The sequence below is a fragment of the Coregonus lavaretus genome (assembly GCF_964263955.1).
Source record: "Coregonus lavaretus genome assembly, contig: SUPER_35_unloc_1, whole genome shotgun sequence".
NCBI lineage: Eukaryota > Metazoa > Chordata > Actinopteri > Salmoniformes > Salmonidae > Coregonus > Coregonus lavaretus.
The window spans coordinates 5,064,110-5,087,398 of record NW_028167181.1 but is presented as its reverse complement, the minus strand read 5'-3'; the positions used below and the strand labels follow the sequence as shown (position 1 = coordinate 5,087,398).

Genomic DNA, 23,289 nt, shown 5'->3' with positions numbered 1-23,289 from the left:
AGGTATGGTGTTCTTTGGATGCAACACAGCATTCTTTGTCCTCCAAACACGACGAGTTTAGTTTTTACCAAAAAGTTATATTTTGGTTTCATCTGACCATATGACATTCTCCCAATCCTCTTCTGGATCATCCAAATGCACTCTAGCAAACTTCAGACGGGCCTGGACATGTACTGGCTTAAGCAGGGGGACACGTCTGGCACTGCAGGATTTGAGTCCCTGGCGGCGTAGTGTGTTACTGATGGTAGGCTTTGTTACTTTGGTCCCAGCTCTCTGCAGGTCATTCACTAGGTCCCCCTGTGTGGTTCTGGGATTTTTGCTCAACGTTCTTGTGATCATTTTGACCCCACGGGGTGAGATCTTGCGTGGAGACCCAGATCGAGGCAGATTATCAGTGGTCTTGTATGTCTTCCATTTCCTAATAATTGCTCCCACAGTTGATTTCTTCAAACCAAGCTGCTTACCTATTGCAGATTCAGTCTTCCCAGCCTGGTGCAGGTCTACAATTTTTTTTCTGGTGTCCTTTGACAGCTCTTTGGTCTTGGCTATAGTGGAGTTTGGAGTGTGACTGTTTGAGGTTGTGGACAGGTGTCTTTTATACTGATAACAAGTTCAAACAGGTGCCATTAATACAGGTAACGAGTGGAGGACAGAGGAGCCTCTTAAAGAAGAAGTTACAGGTCTGTGAGAGCCAGAAATCTTGCTTGTTTGTAGGTGACCAAATACTTATTTTCCACCATAATTTGCAAATAAATTCATTAAAAATCCTACAATGTGATTTTCTGGATTTTTTTTCTCAATTTGTCTGTCATAGTTGACGTGTACCTATGATGAAAATTACAGGCCTCTCTCATCTTTTTAAGTGGGAGAACTTGCACAATTGGTGGCTGACTAAATACTTTTTTTCCCCACTGTATATTGGTCACAGCAAAAATAATCCTACAGAAACAAGATTTGAACATTTATACCATGTTTCTTGATCTGTAGTTATTAGCTGGCCAACAGTAAGCTACATGAAAAGGGCAATTCCGTTAATATAACTGTGGGTTAGTGTGGCTTTTCAGTGAATTTATGTAAATTACAAAGCTCATCTGCATTTCCTACAGTGCAGGAAAATTCTCAGCAACAAAAGTGATCAAATTAAGATACACCTGTAGGATGAGATGACTTAATAAAATGTCATAGAAGACTCCTGCTGAGAAACTGATGGGTTGTAGTTGCCGGATCATTTTTTCCAGGGACAGCAGCTGCGCTTGACTATTGATTACAACCTGCTCATTTCTCCCACCGCCCATAGTTTCTTGTCAAGAGATTCCCACCTCCCCAGTTTCAATGGTTCCAATCGACACTCATGTCACCAGCTACAATAGTGACATCTACTGGAGAAGAACGTTGGAAAATGTAAACAAATTAAGAAGAAAAAAAAAATCATACTTTATTTATTTGGATAAATATTCAACTGTAGACCACATGGACATCATCGGCATGTGAGAATAGGAGTGACAGTCCTTTAAGACAGTACAACATGTACTAGAACTAGACATGTCTAGTAGAAACAGAAGAGTTGAAAGGAACAGGCACAGAGCTTCAGATGAATATGGTTCCATACACTACAGCAGGGTTCCCCAACTGGCGGTGGTTATATTTGGCTACCCAAAGTTTTCTGGGCAAAAAATATATATTTTTTATTTTATTCATTGTTGAACATAATAGTAAAACAGCTTCAAGTGATTTTAATTGAAGAAATCTGTTCCCAAGTATTCCCACGCATAATACAAAGACGTGATCGTATACAAATGTAAGCAAGGTTTGAGTCAAACATATCTGTTTGGGCTTCTTGCGGTCAATTTGCAGTCACCAAATTATTTGTAATTATGTTCAGGCCCCCCGACCATCCATTCACGAAATAAATTGTCTCGCTGCTGAATCTAGTTGATGATCCCTGCACTACAGTATACAACATGAACAATCCGAAGTAAAATACATACATGATAAAACCAACAAACAAGTGTAAAGTCTGGTGAGAAACATAGCATGAGAGATTTTAATTATGAGAACTCAGAGGAAACAAATACTTATTACAAACGGAGGATAAATAGATGTTCACATTGTGAGAGAACAGACAATCATAAACAAACTGTGTACAAGGAAGACCTAAAATGGTGGATAGATACATTCATGGATTGTATATACTCACATTCACAGTAATATGTAACAGTATAGCTGTTACATGGACATAAGTATTCCTGACATGGAAAGAGAGCAAACAATTACAACTGTGGTTTTAATGCACATCAACGCAGCGTTACATTATTTATAACAACCTGTAAGCACCATAAGGGAGATATCCATGTGAATTACAGTCAAGATGTGGATAGCTTCATCACATTAATTTCGATCACTGTTTGTGCTGTAATTTTAGATCAAGTTGTACTACAACTTTTTGCATTTGAGTCACTGGCGGCCTTTTAAAACAGACATTCACATATCAGATATTTGTTGGTTAGATGTCTGCTTTGTTCATTGTTGCATATAAGGTTCACTATGAAAAAGCATATTTGTTTACAAGTGCAATACAAGTGATACTTTAGCCACTTCAATTGAACAACTAGAGCATAAGGAACAAACTAGTAGTAAACTTACTAGTAAGTAAGCAATTTTTAATATATTTGAATTGTAACACTTAAAAATATTACACTTTTGACGGTTTTCCTGCAATCAAAACATATACATAAATATAACTATGTACAAAACTCACAAAATACAAATTACTTCTGTACCCAAGTTGAGAACATCTTAAATGCCAGTATGGTTATCAGATATACACCATTTTAAACGTTCTTCTGTTGTTCCAAGTCCCTATCACCAAAATCAACAAAAGCTCTCCCGCGTTAAGTTGTTTGACCTGTTTGTTGTCAATAAAGTTAATAATTTGGAATGCTATGGGTTGAAGTCGTTTTCAAGCCAAATGACCACGAACTGTGTTTACACTAAACTACTAAGTACCATTAGAACACAGCTCAATAGATATTCTCTATAGTTCTACCTTAAAATGATGCTCCAAAGGCTTTGTATAATTTCACCCAGTAGTTTTGAAAGTACTGGTCACGAGCCAAAACGGGTCACTGAAGACTGTGCACAATTGTGTACTACGTCATCGTACAATATGTTACACATTTATAAGTGCTTAAGATCTAGGACTGCATCTTTAAGGCTTGTGCAACTGGGGTATCAATGCATTCTGTGGCTCACAAGGGCCCAATATGATTGTAGAACAGGGAGAACTAACACATTCCATTCCATATGCCCATCTATTACAAGACTTTGGGCTTTTGCCATCATTTGTATGTATGAAAAAAATAAATGTATGCACTCACTAACTGTAAGTCGCTCTGGATAAGAGCGTCTGCTAAATGACTAAAATGTTAAATTTGGCTGGCTCTCTTTCTCTGTGTATTACAGTATCTAAACTCACAGCTTTTCCTTCTACCATGCTAAAATTATAGAAATGCAGAGATTCAAATGGTGGTCCTTTTAACACGTCTTGACTGCAGTGTGTGTGTGTGCATTTTCCTATTAGATGGATAATATGAATTTGTACATATTGGTCAATGATAACCCTGTACTATAAGCAGTGCCTTACTGTACCCAAAATCCCCATTCTGAGAAGTTTGTCCTGAACTCAACACTGACAAGTGCTTCATGCGAAGAGACAACATACTTTAAAACGGTTGTTCAGAACAAAACAAAGAAGCACCTCAGCACAGAGATATCCACGAACAAGTACAACGGATGAATTACAGACGTATTGAAACCAATTAGTTAAATATAATCTGGAAATAAAAAAGTGCGTTGTTGATTTCTCAGAATAACTTCCTACCAAAAACATTATCAATGACATGCAAGTAAGAAGCATTTCCCCCCAAGTCTTAACAGACAAAGCTAATAATGTCTGGTTTGCCTTCCTTGGTACGATGCTAACTCACTTACACGCAATGAAGAACAACATACAAAGTTCTTAGGCTTCAAGCTCCCACCAAGTCGATGGCTTTCTACTGCAACCTTGTTTGCGTCCGAAACGGCACCCTATTCCCTATGTAGTTTGGCGGTCAAAAGTAGTGCACTACATAGGGAATAGGCTGCGATTTTGGAGGATGTGAAAAGGACGTGTTCCTTGTTAAGTGTACATAATGAGTCAACAGCCTTTCTGTAGAACAGGCTCAAAACTAGGGTATTATTATCTGAACAATGACATGTCATCGTTCCTAAGGCATCGCTTCTCGGTTAGCTGTGCTTTTCCCCCTGCATGTCTTGAACGGTCCCTCCCTGTGTGGAGACTGTATTGCACATCGATAAGGTCCACAGGAATCTCCCTCCCCATTCCCCTTCCCTTCAGATCAAAGTTATCCATAAGCACAGAGCTCAGATCAGATTACACTCCCCAAGCCCCAACCCTCACCATTAGGGGTGTGAAACATAAACTGTCACTAGATCAGTGTCTAGGGGCAACTTGGTCCTTCTGACGACCCGGGTCCACCTGTTTAGGCCCAGCGGCCGCTGGACACGAAGCTGCGGCTGAAGGAGTAACTGGTCTCGGAGCTCTTCTGTTTCCCCCAGGCTCCGAAGGGAACCACGATGATGGTGCTGTTGTCCTCTGAGCCGTACTGGAGCGCCTGGGAGAGGAGAGACACCGCCACCAATAATTAACATTTGTCTCAATGTTTAATAGTTTCTTTGAACAGCCAGGAGACATATTTATTTGACAATCCATAAAGATTATTATACAGTGCCATGGAGTTCCATTGAACTCATTCGTTTGCTAGACTTACATTAAATATCTCTGCTTCAATAATTTCAAAGGCAGTGCAGCTGTTTGGATAGTCAGGGTTTCCCAAACTCGGTCCTCGGGACCCCAAGGGGTGCACATTTAGTTTTTTGCCCCAATACTACACAGCTGATACAAATAATAAACTAATCATCAAGCTTTGATCATTTGAATCAGCTGTGTAGTGCTAGGGCAAAAACCAAAACATGCACCCCTTGGGGTCCCGAGGACCGAGTTTGTGAAAAGCTGCCCTAGGTGCTGTGGTGGTTTAAAGTGACCACCCTACCTGCTCCGAGATCCTCTGGGCGGCCTCTTTGGGGTCGTGGCACTGGTTGATGACATCACAGATCTCCTGGCTGTTCATGATGAAGTTGATGCCATCTGTGGTCAGCGCCAGGAACGAGTCGTGAACGTGATGCAGCTAAAAAAACAGAATAAAAAAAATAATATATAAGGCAAAGTTAATACCTTATTGTCAGACATCTACAGACAGACCATGACACAAGCCAGAGACTAAGCCAGACAGGCTCCAGTGATAAAGAGGAAACACATTTGCCCTTCGGAGCTTAATCTGTCATTACAGAATCCCTCCATTGTTCTGAGCAAACATTTGAGAATCATTTCAGATTTTCCCAGTGACCGAAACACCTTGGGGGCTAGAGGTCAAACTGAGTGACAGACACTGGCTAAATCCAACCTATTCCCCATACAGTGGCCTACTTTTGTCCAGCCCTGTGTGGATCTGGTCAAAATGAATAGACTATATTAGGTTCTGGTAGAGCTGGACAATATGGACAAAAATCCATATCACAATAAATTGACTGAATTATCACGATAACAATAAATGGAATGATAAGTTTATAACAATTTGCACCAGTTACTTTTTTACATTACCCTTAAAACTACTACTAATGCTACTTTCAGTGTTGTGGCCATCACTGTCCCGTTAGTAATAGCCCATATTAGCAGTTATTTTATTTCAAACGTCACATTCCTCTAGTAACGGCTACTTATCGTTATTATCGATATTAGTAACATGTCCTCCATAAATGATCGGTTCGGTTGGTATCGATACTTGTCGTTTTTTCTAGGTCCAGGTCAAAAGTAGTGCACTACATAGGGAATGGGGTGTCATTTGAGATGTATACACTGTGACACTGCATGGTAGAGCATTTCTCTGAAGTGGTGACAGCAGCCACTCACTGATATTCGCTTGGTCTCTGGCTCAGCGATCACCCCGGTGCTCTTGAGGTCGAAGTCCCCGATGGCGCGTGTCATGGCTAGCCTGCCGTTGACGTGGGGCTGCCCCAGACTATTCCAGGTCACCCAGCCACCGCTCTTCTTTATCCTGGAGGTACAGAGACAGACAGGGGGGTTTTAAAGCACGGGAGAGGGCTCTTAAATGACTTACGGATCATTGTTAGAACTTATAGTACGATCTTAATCCAGGTTAGCACATTTCTATTAGTGTCCAATTTGATGGATAAAGCATGCCTACTGTGACTGCTAACTTTACAGCCCCCAACAAATGAATAACAGATCAAGTCTTTCTCGAGTCTGGATATCTGCCGTACCTCTCCTTCTCGTCCTTCCTCTCGGGGGTGTGGTCCAAGGTGAGTTTGAGGGCCTTGGCCTTGCGACAGAGCATGGCGCGGCTGTCCCCCACGCTGCCCACCACCAGCTCTATACCGTCCCTAAGTAGGGCCACCGTGGCCGTGGAGCCAGCGCTCACCACTACAACACCAGGAAGTAGAGGGAAACACGTCAGAGGGGGGGAAATGCATCTGAAGACCACACACACACACCAACAACACACTGTACACAACCGTAAGACCAGACACACACAGCAAACAAGCAACACACAGAGCTGACAATTATCATATGGTAAACTTGTTTCTCAAAACACAAAATGAATTATTCAAATACATGCTCAACATGTAGTCTCACACATTTACAGCATAGCAGGCACGTGACACACACACTCACGAGTCATACTCCACAACATGAGAACAGAAGGGAGGGGGAAGGGGTTACTAGTCTAAAAAAAGGATGGCTGAAGAAGAGGTAGAGAGAGAGAGAGAGAGAGAGAGTCAGACAGACATGCATGTCACACTGTTTTAGGGTTACAGAAAAAGAATGAGAGCAACTACAATACAGTCAGTGGAACTTTGGATCTCTGACCAATTGATCTCTGACCAGTAGTGTCATACAAAAATGTCAGAGTTACAATGAGTGACATAATATACAGTCCGTAATCCAGTGTACTGGCCCATGGCAGAATACAGAAAGCAGCAGTGACAGACATGCATACTTTAGAATCAGATAGCGCTCATCAGGACTATCACCATGGGTGATCAAATCTATAGGTGAGAGCTCTAGGCTAATGCCTCTTTCCAATAACTAAGTGTATAACACTGTTGAAATATTCATGACTAAGTTTCTAAAGGAGAGAGAGAGAGAGAGAGAGAGGAAGAGAAAGATGAGGAACCTTCCAGTAGTCCAGGATAGGACCCGCTGGACTCTCCATTATCTAGCCCCCCTTCTCCTTCCAAAAAGGTGCCTGCTGCCTCCAGCTCTTAGCTGGCTCCGCTGCTGTCGTAAATAACATGCACACACACACACACAGGGCATATTGGGACATTTCATGCCGTGCGTGGCTGACATTTTGGCCACACACTCAAGCTAAACTGACTGCCTGTCACCATCTTGGCAGTTAAACTAGGCCTTTCTCAGAGAAAACGGTCGACATTCTATGATTGCTACCATCTGCTTCTTCAGGCGACCTTTACAAAAGAAAATGGCTGCCAAAGGAACTGAAGGTAAACTTGATCCAGTATCTTGTAAGGGTGCATGCACTACAAGAGGACGACCCTGTTTCTTATCTGCAGGGCATCCAGTGGAGTTATGTTTGTTTAGAATGATTGTCTGCCACATGCATGTCCTAACCTGTGCTTTGCAGTCTGAGAAAGGTGACCCTGGCTATTAATGTTTAGCTTTCACAGCACTGGAGGCACCGACTGAAAATTCACGTTAGCTCCATTTAGGATAGGTTAAGCCATCATAGCTCTTGGCAGAGCAGTCACATTAATAAGTTAGGCTATTAGTTCATTTTTCAACACTAGCAAATCTAAATACTCTAGCTACAAAAGTAGGTTAAGTTTAACATAAAAACATGAACTCAGTGCAGTCTACCTACATTGTCAGTACAGAGACAGTCTATCGACATTCCTTGACGTGTAACATCACAGACGGACCCTACCATGAGGGAAGAAGTGGAGGTGTCTTGCCAAGGCTTTGTCCAGTTCAAGGAATGCTTTATTAAGAACAACTTCCAGATTGTCCTCCTCTGCTACAAGATCCCTGAAATAACACCAAAACACATTCAATCAATCAATTTGACTCATTACCTGCCATCTCAATAGTCACAGTCAGACCTCTTACAGAGATTTTGCGAGTATAAAAAGGATAAAAACTCAATTCTAATTGAAGTGCATTTTTTCTCCAGTCCATTCAACAGACATTAGGCCCTAAACAGGTCCTACAGGCCAATGCCCTGACTAAACACAGATCCTAAAACCCAGCCAGATGACTTACTTAATGTACTTCTCCATGTACTTGTCGCAGAAGTCTGCCGCCTCAGGCCCTCCGTGACCGTCGAACACAGCAAAGTAGAGGATATTGTCGGTCATCTGGGAGACCTGGAAGCGGTCCTCGTTCTCCCTCCGCTGGCCGATGAGTGAGGCGCAGCCCACCTTGGACAGGCTGACCTTGGGGATGGGCTTGCCGTACTTGATGGAGGGCGATAGGTTGATGGGCTCGTCGATGCGGTTGTCCCAGATGCCGAATGAGTCCCAGGTGGTGGGCTTGCCGCTGCTGTCCGGGTCGAAGCGCGTGTTGCTGGCCCGCAGCAGGCCCAGGTGGAAGGGCCGTTGGAGGGGGAGGTCATCCTGGAGGGGTAGGACACTAACTAGGGCTGTCTGGAGGAAACCCCTCTGTCGCATGGCCTGGGTCCCCCCCGACCGGGCCAGGTGGATGAGAGCGGAGGCTGACATGGTCACCAATCCAGCAACAGCAGCAGTAGACGACTCCTCGCGGGGAGAGACCCTCTGGCCAACGACACAGGTTAACCCGGAGCGGAGTCTTCTGGACTGCAAATAGGCTAACAATTGGGGAAGAAGAATAGATAGCTATTAGATTGACTGTCAAGTCAACAAGCGCTCCGAGATAGGTGCTGTAAATTGAATAGAAGAGTTGGACTAGGCCTTGGAAACATCAGCCAGCTTTCCTAGGCCTGCTGTGTGCTGCCAGCTACAGAGTGGCTGAGTTCCAATATGTCGCTGTGACCAAGAGAATACACAAGTCCTCTGTGTGTCTACAGTTAATAACATAATAACAGCCTCGGGAATGGATGGTGGCTGGTTTGATATTTCTGTTTGTTGACGCAGGATACTCTCTCTCTGTCTATCTTCCTGTGTCTCTCGACTCCTTACAACAGAACATGCATGAAATAGCCTACTTAATTAAATCAAATGTTTTTCCTCTATTCCATATGTAGACCTAGCCACATTTGAAGATAGGTTACTTGGAACTTTAAGGTGCAGTTTTAAGACCTCAGTCATCATTGGTCTAACATGCCAAGCTGTAAGTGTCAGGATGCTTCAATTGCTGTGTAGCCTACATGTCTTCTTCGTCACCACTGTCCTGAAGCATTCTGAAAATTAGTCTGAATCAATGATACAATAATGCAGTTATCGCTTATTAGTAACTGGTGCAGATAAAGAGCATGAACACTAGACAGCAGTCAACAGCACTTGTTATTTTTGTTATCTAATTTGAGTAAATGTTTCAGAAGGCTCATTAACAGGCATGCACAAAAGTATACCTAGATTGTAAAAATAATAATGATCGACTATGTTAGTCCATTACTGCAGCAGATTTAGCTAATGTCAACACAAACTTGGCAAATGCGCATGACGCAACACCATATCCCATAATGAACAAGCTAGCTTGCTAACAAGCAACCAAACAAGCCACTGCTTGGCTAGTTAGATAGCTGCAGTGCTGTGCATAATGTTAACCAATGGTTTCGCCAACGACCCCTGTTGATTTCATCACACTACATAGTAAGGATAGAAGATAAAGTGTTCCTAATTTGACTGTATTTTTAGCTCCTTTGCTAGGTAGAGCTATGCTAACAGCAGCTAGCAAAAGAAGCCATGATTTGCGCAGCCTATCTCCCAGCCTTGGACAACAATCACATTTCTTCGGTATTTCTCTGCAGAAAATGTTGTATTCTTACCTTTAACTCTTTACAACTGCTTCATATATGTTGAAAAAGCTGTACAGCGTACAGTTAAATGAATCAAAATTGTCCGTGTGTTGAGTGTCGAACGTTATCAAACAAGAAGAGGAACTGCGCCTGTCACCCGCGCCGCGCGAATCAGCATGCTGGAAACATCTACGCCTCCCTCGAACCCGGTTGTCACTAGTTAACACAGCCACAAAGTCAAAATGGGCTAAAATTCATGTAAACAAAAAATAGCTTTTTGGTCTTAATTTAAGGTTATGGTTTGGTATGAGGTTAGCAGTGTGTGTGGTTAAGGTTAGGGTAAGGTTTAAAGTCAGATTTTAAGAAGATAAATTGTAGAAATAGTTGGGGTTTAGACATAATTATGACTTTATGGATGTGGTAACTAGTGACGACCCTCGGAGGCTCGGACCCCTCGTTCTGTGCTGCTGATTGGCCAAAGAATGATAAACGAAATTATTGAAAGGCAATCATACTTTATCGATCAGATAGCTGAGCATTCCCCAGATAAGGTAATTGGGGCCAATCAACGCAAACTTTTTACATTTTCATTATGGGGGTCCAATCAATTATGCAATGCATACAATCTGGAAAATCAGTGACCACTGATGACTACTGGAAATCTGATTTAATCCCTGCTGATATTTTACTAAAAGTAGTTCACACACACAGGCACGCGCGCATGCGCACACATGCGTTCGCGCGCACACACACACACACACACGCACACATACACGCACACGTAGTGCCCTGTATAGCATACCCAAGTAGACCACACTTCAGTCTTTCATCACATCATCATGTTCTGCTGGGGAGACTGTTCGAGTGGACAGTTTGGTCTACATTTTGAGAATGTGTCTGTTCCTATAGCAGGGAATATATTCTCTGATAAAGTCACAGAAATTGCTTGTGGGGAGCAACACACTTTATTTCTCACGGTAGATGGCAGGATCCTATCATGCGGGCGCAACTCAAAGGGACAACTTGGCAGACAGAAGAACAGAGATTCAAAACTACCAGGTAAGACATCATTTAATGATATCTGAATATTTGGGTGCAAGGCTCGCTATGTAGGCTATTTACAGAATAGGTGCAAGGATCGCTATGTAGGCTATTTCGGATTAAAGTGCGGCTAAAAGGATGCTTGCTTCTGAATTATTTTATTCTTTATCGTTATGCAAACATTTTCTGTTCACGATATTGTTCATTATTACAGATGATATTAAAATGTGTAGTAGCCTATATTGAGCCTAGTAAGCTTTACCACAACTTTCATAAATTGCTAAACTATCCCTCAATAAAACTACAACATAGGCTCACAGTTAGGTTTCAGTTTCGTTTCTCCATCCAAGTCAGAGGAACGAAAGTTAAGTGTTGCTATGTTCCCAGGAATACATCTAGGATCTAATTTACGTCATCCTCAAGATTATTAACTTTTATTTAATCAGGGGAGCCCAATTGAGACCAGCGTCTTATTTTCAATGGTGCCCTGAGGACATAAAATAAAATATATGAAACTATAAGATACAAGATAGAATAACAAGATACAATAACAAGTACATTACATTAGAACATCACAAACATCACTGGCATCATAAACAAATTATTAAAGTTAATCAAAACAATTGCCCACCTCGGTGAAATCATTTATCATCAGGGTTTAAAACTGCCCTAGTGGCACCAGGGAATCCAAATGTAATGAATTGTGTAAGTGATTCCAAAAATGTGGAGCATTAAAACAAACTAAAAGCGGATTTACCTAGTTCGGTGGGAACCCAAGGAATCTCAAGAGTTAACCAACCCTGTGAACGGGTTTTGGATCTCATGTTTTTATACTTTAACAATTAAGTTAGGTAAGTCGGAAGCTTGTATAGTAGAGCTTTATAAACAAAAAGGGAGCAATGAAGTGATCTACTGGACTCAGATAAATTGTTGATTAACTCCTTCATGCATTACATTAGGTCTTATCAATGTTCTGGCATTTAACCCTTTCCAAGACATAGGACTTCCAATTAAAACTGTGTGTGTTCTACCCGTTTCAGCGCCAGTGGAGGGTCTGGCGAGAGTGGTCTCTGTGGCTTGTGGTCAGGACCACTGTGTAGCTGTGTGTGCATCAGGACAGGTGTACTCCTGGGGGGCAGGGGGGGAGGGACAGCTGGGCATCGCCCCTACTACTGTCTCCAAAGTCCCCAGACCAAGGCAAGGAAACCTCAACTTCAACTTCAAATAGATCTTGAAAGTTAAATATCCTCCATGATTTACATTGTCAAGTAATGAGAGCCCTCTTGGATTCCACTGATCACTAACAAAGACAATATGTACTAGATGTCTCCTTTTTTCTTCTTCTACAGACCAGTTCCAATACCTTCGCCCTTGCCAATAACAGTGATACAGGTTGCTTGTGGAAATTCCCATTCTTTGGCCCTGACTAAAGGTATAACGTACTGTGCCTTTTGACGTAGGCCTACTGATGTTTGTCTCACACAGACTGCATTCCATCTAAATTATGATAACCACATGCATCAGTTAGACTACACTTAGAAAAAAAGGTGCTGTCTAAAACCCAAAAGGGTTATTCAGCTGTCCCCATAGGAGAACCCTTTGGAGAACCCTTTTTGGTTCTCGGAGGGTTCTACATGGAACCCAAAAGGGTTCTACCTGGAGCCACAAAGGGTTCTGCCTGCAATCAAAAAGGGTTATCCTATGGGGACAGCCGAAGAACCCTTTTGGAACCTTTTTTTCTAAGAGTGTACCTCAAAATGACAGTGAGATGATATTTACACAATTGATTATGAAATAATCTAACTCCGGAGTTATTGTTATGTCTTTGTAATGTAATATGTGATTTCTTTGTCTTCTACAGGGGGACAGGTGTTCTCATGGGGTCTGAACAGCCATGGACAGCTGGGCCTGGGGAAGGGGGTGCCTCTGCAGCCCATACCTGCCCTGGTGCGCTCCCTCACTGGGGTCCCAGTGACCCAGGTAGCAGCCGGAGGAACCCACACTCTGGCCCTCACCCTCCCAGGCCTGGTCTACTGCTGTGGGGCAAACAGGGCTGGGCAGCTGGGACTCAACCGTGTGGATGAGAAAGGTACTACGGCACACTCTACTGCTCTTCATATGCTACTTGTATAAAAAGCTAATCAGGCTTATCCACCAGCATTTTCTAATTTGAACTTGGATTCCTTTGTTATAACCACTAAGTGATTTTACAGATGTCTTATAATGAGTGGGAACATTGCACTGTAAGTATGATGCTTGTTCCCCCTGCCAGGCCGGTACAACATCTGTGCAGTGCCTGCTCTCAGAGTCTTGGGGGTTTCCTTCATCAGCTGTGGAGAGGCACATTCTGCTGTTCTCACCAAGGTATCATACTATTACTGTGGAGAGGGACACTGCTGTTCTCACCAAGGTATCATACTATTACTGTGGAGAGGGACACTGCTGTTCTCACCAAGGTATCATACTATTACTGTGAAGAGGGACACTGCTGTTCTCACCAAGGTATCATACTATTACTGTGGAGAGGGACACTGTTGTTCTCACCAAGGTATCATACTATTACTGTGGAGAGGGACACTGCTGTTCTCACCAAGGTATCATACTATTACTGTGGAGAGGGACACTGCTGTTCTCACCAAGGTATCATACTATTACTGTCTTTTTACTGAAGGCTCCAAGGGAGATGTTGGTGTGAAAGGAGACAAATCTGACGGCAGGTCATTAAGTTGAGAAAAAGTACAGTGGGCCCACTGGGAGATAGTTCTGCACACAAAGTCAGCAACCTCTCAAAGATACAATTATCACATATTGGTAAATATAGCCAGTTATACAAAATGACCTTGAACAGAGGTTAAAAACAAGTGATCAAGTGTCTGGCGGGTGTCTGGGAGAGAGAGGCTACACAATTAACCATACAAGTCATCTGAGAGCATGAATACAATCTCATACTAAATGTGAAGTTACAGTTTGGAATATCACAGGTTATACAGAATATGTCCTGATTATGGCTTTTAATACAGATCGAGCCTCAGGGCTACCAGGGTAAAGGTCAGTCCAGTGTGTCGACCCTTCAATACTATTATACTGTCTCTTTAAGAAGTGATTAGGGCCCTGACCTGACCACACCAGGAACAACTGGGCTTGACTTGTCAACAACTGGTTCTGGTTCTTTGTGGTCTTTAGGATGGACGGGTGTTCACCTTTGGAGAGGGAAGCCGAGGCCAGCTTGGGCACGACGCATCAGCTAACGAACTCATACCCAAACTGGTGGAGCGCCTGGATGGACTGGTCTCACAGATAGCATGTGGCAGGTAATGACCAACAGCATAATGTTACTCGTACGCATATATACACATATAATAAACAGATAGGAAACCAATCTTGAACATTCTCAGTTTGACTGTGTTTTTGTCTTACTGTAACTCTGCCAGCCATCACACCCTGGTGCTGGGGTCCTCAGGTCAACTCTGGGCCTTTGGCAGTGGGGTCAAAGGTCAGCTAGGGACTGGCAACACAGAGGGCAGCTTGCGACCCACCTCAGTGCTGCTGAAAAGGGCTTCTGGTGGGGCAGCGACAGTCATACACAACGGTACCAGATACAATGTCTATTCTATTCTCTTCTATCTTCTATTTGATTCTATTCAATTATATTATGCATCTACATACTGACTATGTAGTGTTTGGATGACTGAATAAGAACACATAACGAGACTTGATGTCCCTACAACCTCTTCTGTACGTTTGAATTTTTTTTATCAGACATGAAGATATCAGTGGGATGGAATTCAAACTTCATTTACACTGCTGAGGTAATGTTTCTGACCTTTTATACCTCAATAATAGGAAGACTGAAACAGTCTAAATGTCTTAAGCAGCAAGTTCATGTTTGAGATATGTTAATTTATTATATTGCTTTATCTGCCTTTGTAGAGTTCTGAAAGAGAACAGCCAATCGGGAGGTTAGATGAAGCCAAGCTGCAAAAATGGCTGACGATGGAGCAAGGAAATGCAGAGGCGCAAAGGTTCTTAACCCAAAAAAAATAGAATATTAAAACATACAATCTACCGTAGACAAAGATTCTTTGTTTTTTGTTTTTATTATCTAGCTAACTCAAAATGAAATAAACAAACATTTATTGTACTGAAACATAAAATGTGTCCACATTTGTTCCAACAGAGAAATATCCTTGATGTTCTCAACAAGTTCAAGTCTTGTGGCCAGTTTCACCAAAGTCAAGTAAGCGATTTTAAAATGGAAGGTTTGGATAGTTTAAAATAAACTGTGTGTGTACAGTATGTTGTGTCAATGATAATGCTATACACATGCTATACCCTCTACCAGTGAGTCTCCATCAACTAAAGCTGCAGGAGCTTTGACAGTGGACCTAGAGGCTGCTAGCCAGGCTTTTGATCAGCTCTTCAACATACCGTGGATCAGGAAATCAGCTAAGATTAACTCACTCTTCAAAGACTTATACAAATATCAACAATCGATTAAATATCAATATTTATTTTGAATGGAGGATCATGATAGCATAATGTTACTCTCTTCATGTCTCTATATATTTTCCATATAGGTAAATATATTGCCACTGGTGGAAACTCTTTGCGTTTCAGCAGCTGTCATCAAATCACCAGAGATCTTTATGATACTACCCACAATCCCTCTTCTCCACGATGACCAGAACGTCATGAACATGGTTATAGCTTTAGCAATAGTTATCGTTGACGATCTGAGTGAGACAGCCATGAAAACTTTAAGTAAATAACCTCTGACCTTGTCAGTTTATCAGCAGATTTGGCATCAGTATGATTTTACAGAATACTTTTATAATAGAAGCATGTCTGACACTGTGACATATAACTATACAGTGGGGGAAAAAAGTATTTAGTCAGCCACCAATTGTGCAAGTTCTCCCATTTAAAAAGATGAGAGAGGCCTGTAATTTTCATCATAGGTACACGTCAACTATGACAGACAAAATGAGATTTTTTCTCTCCAGAAAATCACATTGTAGGATTTTTAATGAATTTATTTGCAAATTATGGTGGAAAATAAGTATTTGGTCAATAACAAAAGTTTCTCAATACTTTGTTATATACCCTTTGTTGGCAATGACACAGGTCAAACGTTTTCTGTAAGTCTTCACAAGGTTTTCACACACTGTTGCTGGTATTGTGGCCCATTCCTCCATGCAGATCTCCTCTAGAGCAGTGATGTTTTGGGGCTGTCGCTGGGCAACACAGACTTTCAACTCCCTCCAAAGATTTTCTATGGGGTTGAGATCTGGAGACTGGCTAGGCCACTCCAGGACCTTGAAATGCTTCTTACGAAGCCACTCCTTCGTTGCCCGGGCGGTGTGTTTGGGATCATTGTCATGCTGAAAGACCCAGCCACGTTTCATCTTCAATGCCCTTGCTGATGGAAGGAGGTTTTCACTCAAAATCTCACGATACATGGCCCCATTCATTCTTTCCTTTACACGGATCAGTCGTCCTGGTCCCTTTGCAGAAAAATAGCCCCAAAGCATGATGTTTCCACCCCCATGCTTCACAGTAGGTATGGTGTTCTTTGGATGCAACTCAGCATTCTTTGTCCTCCAAACATGACAAGTTGAGTTTTTACCAAAAAGTTCTATTTTGGTTTCATCTGACCATATGACATTCTCCCAATCCTCTTCTGGATCATCCAAATGCACTCTAGCAAACTTCAGACGGGCCTGGACATGTACTGGCTTAAGCAGGGGGACACGTCTGGCACTGCAGGATTTGAGTCCCTGGCGGCGTAGTGTGTTACTGATGGTAGGCTTTGTTACTTTGGTCCCAGCTCTCTGCAGGTCATTCACTAGGTCCCCCCGTGTGGTTCTGGGATTTTTGCTCACCATTCTTGTGATCATTTTGACCCCACGGGGTGAGATCTTGCGTGGAGCCCCAGATCGAGGGAGATTATCAGTGGTCTTGTATGTCTTCCATTTCCTAATAATTGCTCCCACAGTTGATTTCTTCAAACCAAGCTGCTTACCTATTGCAGATTCAGTCTTCCCAGCCTGGTGCAGGTCTACAATTTTGTTTCTGGTGTCCTTTGACAGCTCTTTGGTCTTGGCCATAGTGGAGTTTGGAGTGTGACTGTTGGAGGTTGTGGACAGGTGTCTTTTATACTGATAACAAGTTCAAACAGGTGCCATTAATACAGGTAACGAGTGGAGGACAGAGGAGCCTCTTAAAGAAGAAGTTACAGGTCTGTGAGAGCCAGAAATCTTGCTTGTTTGTAGGTGACCAAATACTTATTTTCCACCATAATTTGCAAATAAATTCATTACAAATCCTACAATGTGATTTTCTGGATTTTTTTCTCTCAATTTGTCTGTCATAGCTGATGTGTACCTATGATGAAAATTACAGGCCTCTCTCATCTTTTTAAGTGGGAGAACTTGCACAATTGGTGGCTGACTAAATACTTTTTTCCCCCACTGTATGTAGGCTACATAACCTATGTTATAATATAATTGTTTTTTTGGTCAAGCAATATGATGGACATATTTTTGTACCATCTTATAGAAGAGTGGTGGTCCTCGATGGAGACAAACATCATGACTAAGCACATTCTGATGTGGAAGAATGCCATGTCATTCATGCTGAGGAATGGTCTTCTGGTTACCCACAACCCCGGAGTCAAATTCCTGCTGGAAACCCTCAAGTACCTCCACAGAGTCAGTGTCTGTGTCAATCATTTTATAATGCTCCTGACCATTTTCTGTAGTTGCCGTCTATGTCATTATTGTTGATCATGCCCTAACATACTTCATATTGTGAACTGTTCACTCCTCATGTGCAAGGGACATGTGCAAATCTATTTTGATGCTGACATTATGTTATTTCAAAGGCAAACAAAAGGGTCGGAAGAACCCAGAAAGTTCCAGCCAGTACCTTTTATGTGGAAGAGATCAACAATATTCCTATGGCGGATGTGAAGCTTTGGCGTTTTTGGTCAAAAAGGGAGGTAATAAAATAACCAAATCATCTGTAAATTACAAAAATGTTAGAATGATATCAATATGGTGGATGTCAATCTGGTTTCACTTGTCCAGTTCTTTCAGTGCAGATTGAAGGAATGAGACAAAGAGAGGGAACCCATTTAGACTATTGAGATGCACCTTCAGTTTTCTTTTGTGTCACTTCTAGGACACGCAGTCAACACCTGTCATCTTTTGCCGTTACCCATTTGTGTTGAATCTGATCTGCAAGATGGACATTTTCATCAATAACGCACATTTTACAAAGGTATACTGTATTATTCCACTGGCTTCTTTATATCCTTTTATTGAACCCTTGTTTTCAAGTATACAAAAGCCTACACAGTGGTTTCCAAAGACCAGTCTGTATACCACTCTAAATAGACCCTGGAGCTGACCCTGTACATAGCTTACTTACTTTCTCGTGTTCTTATTTCTATTTCTTGTGTGTTTTTGTTCTACTTTACTTTTTTATTTATTTTTTACTGATATTGATTACTACATTGTTGGGAAAGTGCAAGCAGGAACTGCACTTCACTGTACTTGTGCACGGGGCATAAAACAAACTTGAAACTAGTGTATATTTATATATTGCAGGGGGTTCACAAACTCACCCACCGGCTGACAGTGATGTGTCCTTCTGGAACGTTCCGAGACAACCCAAACTCTCCCCCTGCTCCAGTCTTCCAGCTAAACCTAAGGCGCCTATCACTCATCGAAGACACCTTCAGACAACTGGGTGCTGCAGATCACGATTACTTCCAGAGAGAACTTGTGGTAAGATTATGACAACCAGAATTAGGAAGGACAAATGTTGAAAAAAGCTTTCGCAAGACTACAAGACGATGTTAGAACTCAACCTAAATGTACCTCTTATGCTTTATCCCTCAGGTGCAGTTTGTGGAGGACAGGAAGCTGTCGCTCGTCAATATAAGGGACTTCTTCCTCCATGTGTTTGAAGAGCTGTTGGCACCAGAGTCTGAGATGTTCATGTACAACGACACCAAGACACTGGTCTGGTTCCCTGCCAAGGTAAGAATTTGAATTAGGGAATTGCGATTTCATTACTGTAGAATAAATCACTGCACTCTCAAGCAAATTAAAATAGGTGAGTAATGGTATGGTGGAATATTCTAAAAACTAAAATCTTCCACAGAGATGCACAGAGATGCAACCACTAAAGTAGTGCCACTATCTACACTCTATCAATCAATATAGCATTGTGTACGTGTATAATCACCATCACTCCCTACTCTCCCCCTGATGTACCAAGGTTTTATTATTAGTTTGGCTGTCTTGTACTCATTCATAGCTAAAAGCTGAATTGCAGTATACAGACAAAAATAAATAAAAAAAAGGATATAAAAGTTAGTTGACGAAGAAAGAAAAGTATCTAGTCTTGACAGCTTGGATGGTGCCTGCTCTGGTTTATTCTTGATCTCTGCCTTGGCTCATGTGCCACCTACCCTTACTACCAGCCCAGAGTGGAGGAGAAGAGCTACTTCCTGTTTGGTGTCTTGTGTGGCATGGCCCTGTACAACCACAACATTGTACACCTGCCCTTCCCTCTGGCCCTGTTCAAGAAGATGGTGGGGGTCAAGCCCTCACTGGAGGACCTGAGAGAGTTTGATCCTGTTTTAGGAAGGTAGGTTTTGTATTTTAGAATGTACATTTTAGCATTGAATTGGTATCCCTTAGAAATTGATTAACATTTTTCAACAACTATTTATTTTCATTGTAATTGAAGGAGTTTGCGGTACCTCTTGGAGGACTACACTGATGATGATGTTGAAGAAAACCTGGACATGACCTTCACCGTATGTATTGCATTCAAACTGTTTGATTGTTGAGCAATGAAATATCACTAGATACAGTATGTGAAAAGTTGTAAAACTGTTTATTTTCATCAGGTGATCTGGGATGACCTGAAGGTGGAGCTTGATCCCAAAGAAACAGGAAAACCAGTCACAAGTTCTAACAAGTAAGGTTACAGCAACATTTACTCCTACGGATGTAAAATCTGAATCTGATCACTCTGTTGCAGGAGAACTTTCCTGCAATGCAGAACATTTTAAAAGTGTAGTAAATATTTGAGGTTTAAAAAGGCTTCAGACTTGATTTTCCCTTACGAAAAATGTATTAACCCCTACAAAAATGTCCATTAATTATAATCCACATAATATAATTCACATTTCCTGTTGCTGCAGGATTATTTTCCGGCTGTAGCAAACTGGCTCACATTTTAGAAGTTAGAAGTTACAACAAGCATGCTTTCTGCTTGTTCTGTTTTCTGTGTTTATTTTTTTAAATTAAAATACCATTCATTCTTTTGACAGGAAGCAGTTTGTTGATGCCTACGTGAACCTCGCCTTCAACCAATCAGCGGAGAAGGTGTTTGAAGAGTTCAGGAGAGGCTTCTTCAAGGTGTGTGACAGAGACGTGGTGGAGTTCTTCCAGCCTGAGGAGCTCAGGGGAGTCATGGTGGGGAAAGAGGACTACGACTGGGACACGCTCAAACAGGTCTATAGAAATACAACCATCATTCATTTCTCAGTATGGGGCTGGGTGCTGACTTGAGAAATTAGGGCATAAATCAATCAATGTGTTGATGCATTTATATCAATGGGGGATTTGCTATGATGTTCAAGTTATGGGTATGTATCTCAAATTAGGACTGGGACTAGGAGATAATGGGCTATACATTGCCTAGCTTTACATGGTGCTTTGTGACATACTGTATGACTTTGAGTGGTGAATCGTTTAAATGGAGTGCGAGTTTAATATTGTTTAATTATTGCTGCCATTTTTTTTTTTTCGTATATCCAGAACACAGTGTATGATGGAGAGTACCATGCCAGACATCCAAACATCGTCACATTCTGGGAGGCTTTTGAGGAACTGACAGATGACCAAAAGAAAGCTTTCCTCCGTAAGTATGGCACTAAATTGCTCTCGGGTTGAGTAAAACTGGAGGAACCAATCAGTCTTTCATAATGCTGGTTTAGGGTTTTGTCTGCATATTAGAACTTCCTGTTCTACAAGAGCATTTACAAAAAAAATGTGTCTGAACACATTTGACATTTTAGTAATTTAGCAGATGCTCTTATCTAGAGCGACTTACAGCAGCAATTAGGGTTTAGTGCCTTGCTCAAGGGCACAACAGCATATTTTTCACCTAGTCTGCTCAAAGATTTGAACCAGGAACCTTTCGGTTGCTGGCCCACTGCTCTTAATCGCTAGGCTACCTGCCGCACAACGACATTCACTATATTTCTTCCCATTCTGTCTACCTTTCACAATCTCTCCCCTCCTTCTCAGTGTTCCTGACGGGCTGTGATCGCGCTCCCATCCTGGGCATGGACAACATCCAGATGACTGTGGCAGTCCTGCAGAACTCTACTGAACTACATTTCCCAGAATCCCTTACCTGCTACTTCCTCCTGCTGCTGCCCATCTACCCTTCCAAGGAGATGCTGCTGGCCAGGCTCAAAGAGGCGGTGGCCCACAACAGAGGCTTCTGGAAGGAGTAACGGACAGTATATATAGGCTACTGCTATGTTCATCATTTCATTCAATGTGTTTCTTACATGTTCAGTTTAGCACAGGATTTTGATTGTGTTGATATAGCCTTCATCTAGGTTCAGATTTTACACCTTTTTTTAAAAACGTTTAAACCTTGGCTTTTTCAAGTTAACATTTTAAAATTGCAAATGTATAGGCTATGTATAGGCTTACCGTGTTATTGGAAAAAACAATCCTTGACTTAGTCCCCTAATTTTGAATGTGAGTTATAAAAAAAACATTCTTATTCAGTAATAGACATTCAAGAGCCTACTTATGCATGTTGTCTCTATTGATTTATTTTTGAATTTTATGTAATTCTGCATGGGAACATCCTTTTTTTCTGGACACATGTCTGCATCATCGTTTGACATTTATGTCTGTATCTTGTGTTTTATTGACAGAATAATGATTTATGTATCTAATGAATACAGATATTAGTTTCTCCTGTGTTTTCTTTTATCATTGAGTATTCCCGCCGATGCAGAGCAGTGGTGTGGTTTCTCCAACAACCTGCATAACCTTCCCAGCTAGCACATAATGTTCTGAGAACTATACGTTTCTTAGAGCATGGCGAGAGATAGCGTGGTTGTTTTTCCGCAGGCCTACAAAAGGGGGGCGGACAGCCAGTTTTCCATCCCTGATTTAAAGTCATGTTCTCAAAATATTAAGAAAACTTTCCATAAAAACCACAAGAAAACCTTAACGTTCAAAGAACGTTGTAAGAATGTTATTTAAAAACATATACATTTCTCTCTCAGCGTCATCAAAACTCTATCCTCTATCTTGTTAAGTTTTTCAGGTGTGTTGGCCGCACCCACTAATCTTAACAAGTGCTTGTTTCCTTTGAAGTAGGGTCTGTTTGAATAGACTAAAAGAAACAGCATTGTATGAGTTAAAAAAAACATGGCATGCTAGCTCCATCCTGGTGGTGCAGTGGATTAATTCCATGGGTAGAGAGCAGACGATCATCGGTTTGAATATCACTGACACCATGCCACATTAAAAAAAGAAATGTGTTTGCATGATTAATACCTAAGCAAATTAATTTCCATTTGTCCTATCTGTGCTTGGAGTTCAAAACAGTTAAACTAAGCTAGCAGTGTTATTAAAAGTCTTATTGAAACATGTTCTCAGAACGTTATTTAATTACCCTCAAATAACCTATAATTTATGTTCTCAGGACATTAATAAAACCTCCCAAGAAAACTTTCAGGGAACCATAGAAAAACGTTCTGAAAACTTCCCTGCAACCTAAACAAATTACGTTCCCAGAACAGGCGAAATTTTCACTTCCATTCTCCGAATGTTTAAAACACGTTCAGTTTTAACCGTCAGGAAACATATAGTTTCGTTCCCAGAACCAAAAGGCAAAGCAAAAATGTACATGCTGACAACTGCCAAGGAACCAAATGTGCTAGCTGGTATTTGTTTGTTTAAAATATTTTATTTACCTAGCCGCTGTCCCACTGCAGATGTGCCAGCTTGATATTTTAGTTTACTCAGGCCATGCCCATTGTGAAGTTTCGTTTTCGTTTCTTGTTGTGTTGCTTACAGTTATGCCATATGGTGTCGTTCAT

General features: G+C 41.6%; 2 protein-coding genes across 2 annotated transcripts; one reads left to right on the top strand and one right to left on the bottom strand.

Annotated features, from left to right (window-relative positions):
• Nucleotides 1–2,016: 2,016 nt before the first annotated feature.
• Nucleotides 2,017–10,257, bottom strand: ppm1kb (protein phosphatase, Mg2+/Mn2+ dependent 1Kb). Its single transcript, XM_084188599.1, has 7 exons — nt 10,125–10,257; nt 8,420–8,984; nt 8,085–8,185; nt 6,400–6,559; nt 6,029–6,173; nt 5,112–5,246; nt 2,017–4,673 (listed from the first exon to the last, which is right to left on the bottom strand). Exons 2-7 carry the CDS (start codon nt 8,875–8,877, stop codon nt 4,542–4,544), a joined length of 1,131 nt encoding a protein of 376 aa, XP_084044725.1. The 5' UTR covers nt 8,878–8,984; nt 10,125–10,257; the 3' UTR covers nt 2,017–4,541.
• Nucleotides 10,258–10,888: 631 nt separating this feature from the next.
• LOC311110063 (putative E3 ubiquitin-protein ligase HERC6) lies at nt 10,889–22,161 on the top strand. The gene is made up of 23 exons (XM_084188613.1): nt 10,889–11,153; nt 12,176–12,332; nt 12,485–12,567; nt 12,997–13,224; nt 13,408–13,499; nt 14,319–14,446; nt 14,567–14,724; nt 14,895–14,944; nt 15,066–15,157; nt 15,313–15,372; nt 15,478–15,580; nt 15,713–15,896; nt 17,694–17,845; nt 18,019–18,135; nt 18,318–18,416; nt 18,746–18,925; nt 19,040–19,180; nt 19,627–19,793; nt 19,896–19,965; nt 20,059–20,129; nt 20,485–20,668; nt 20,975–21,077; nt 21,467–22,161. The coding sequence occupies exons 1-23, from the start codon at nt 10,934–10,936 to the stop codon at nt 21,676–21,678; spliced, it is 3,051 nt and encodes a 1,016-aa protein (XP_084044739.1). The 5' UTR covers nt 10,889–10,933; the 3' UTR covers nt 21,679–22,161.
• The last annotated feature ends 1,128 nt before the right edge of the window (nt 22,162–23,289 follow it).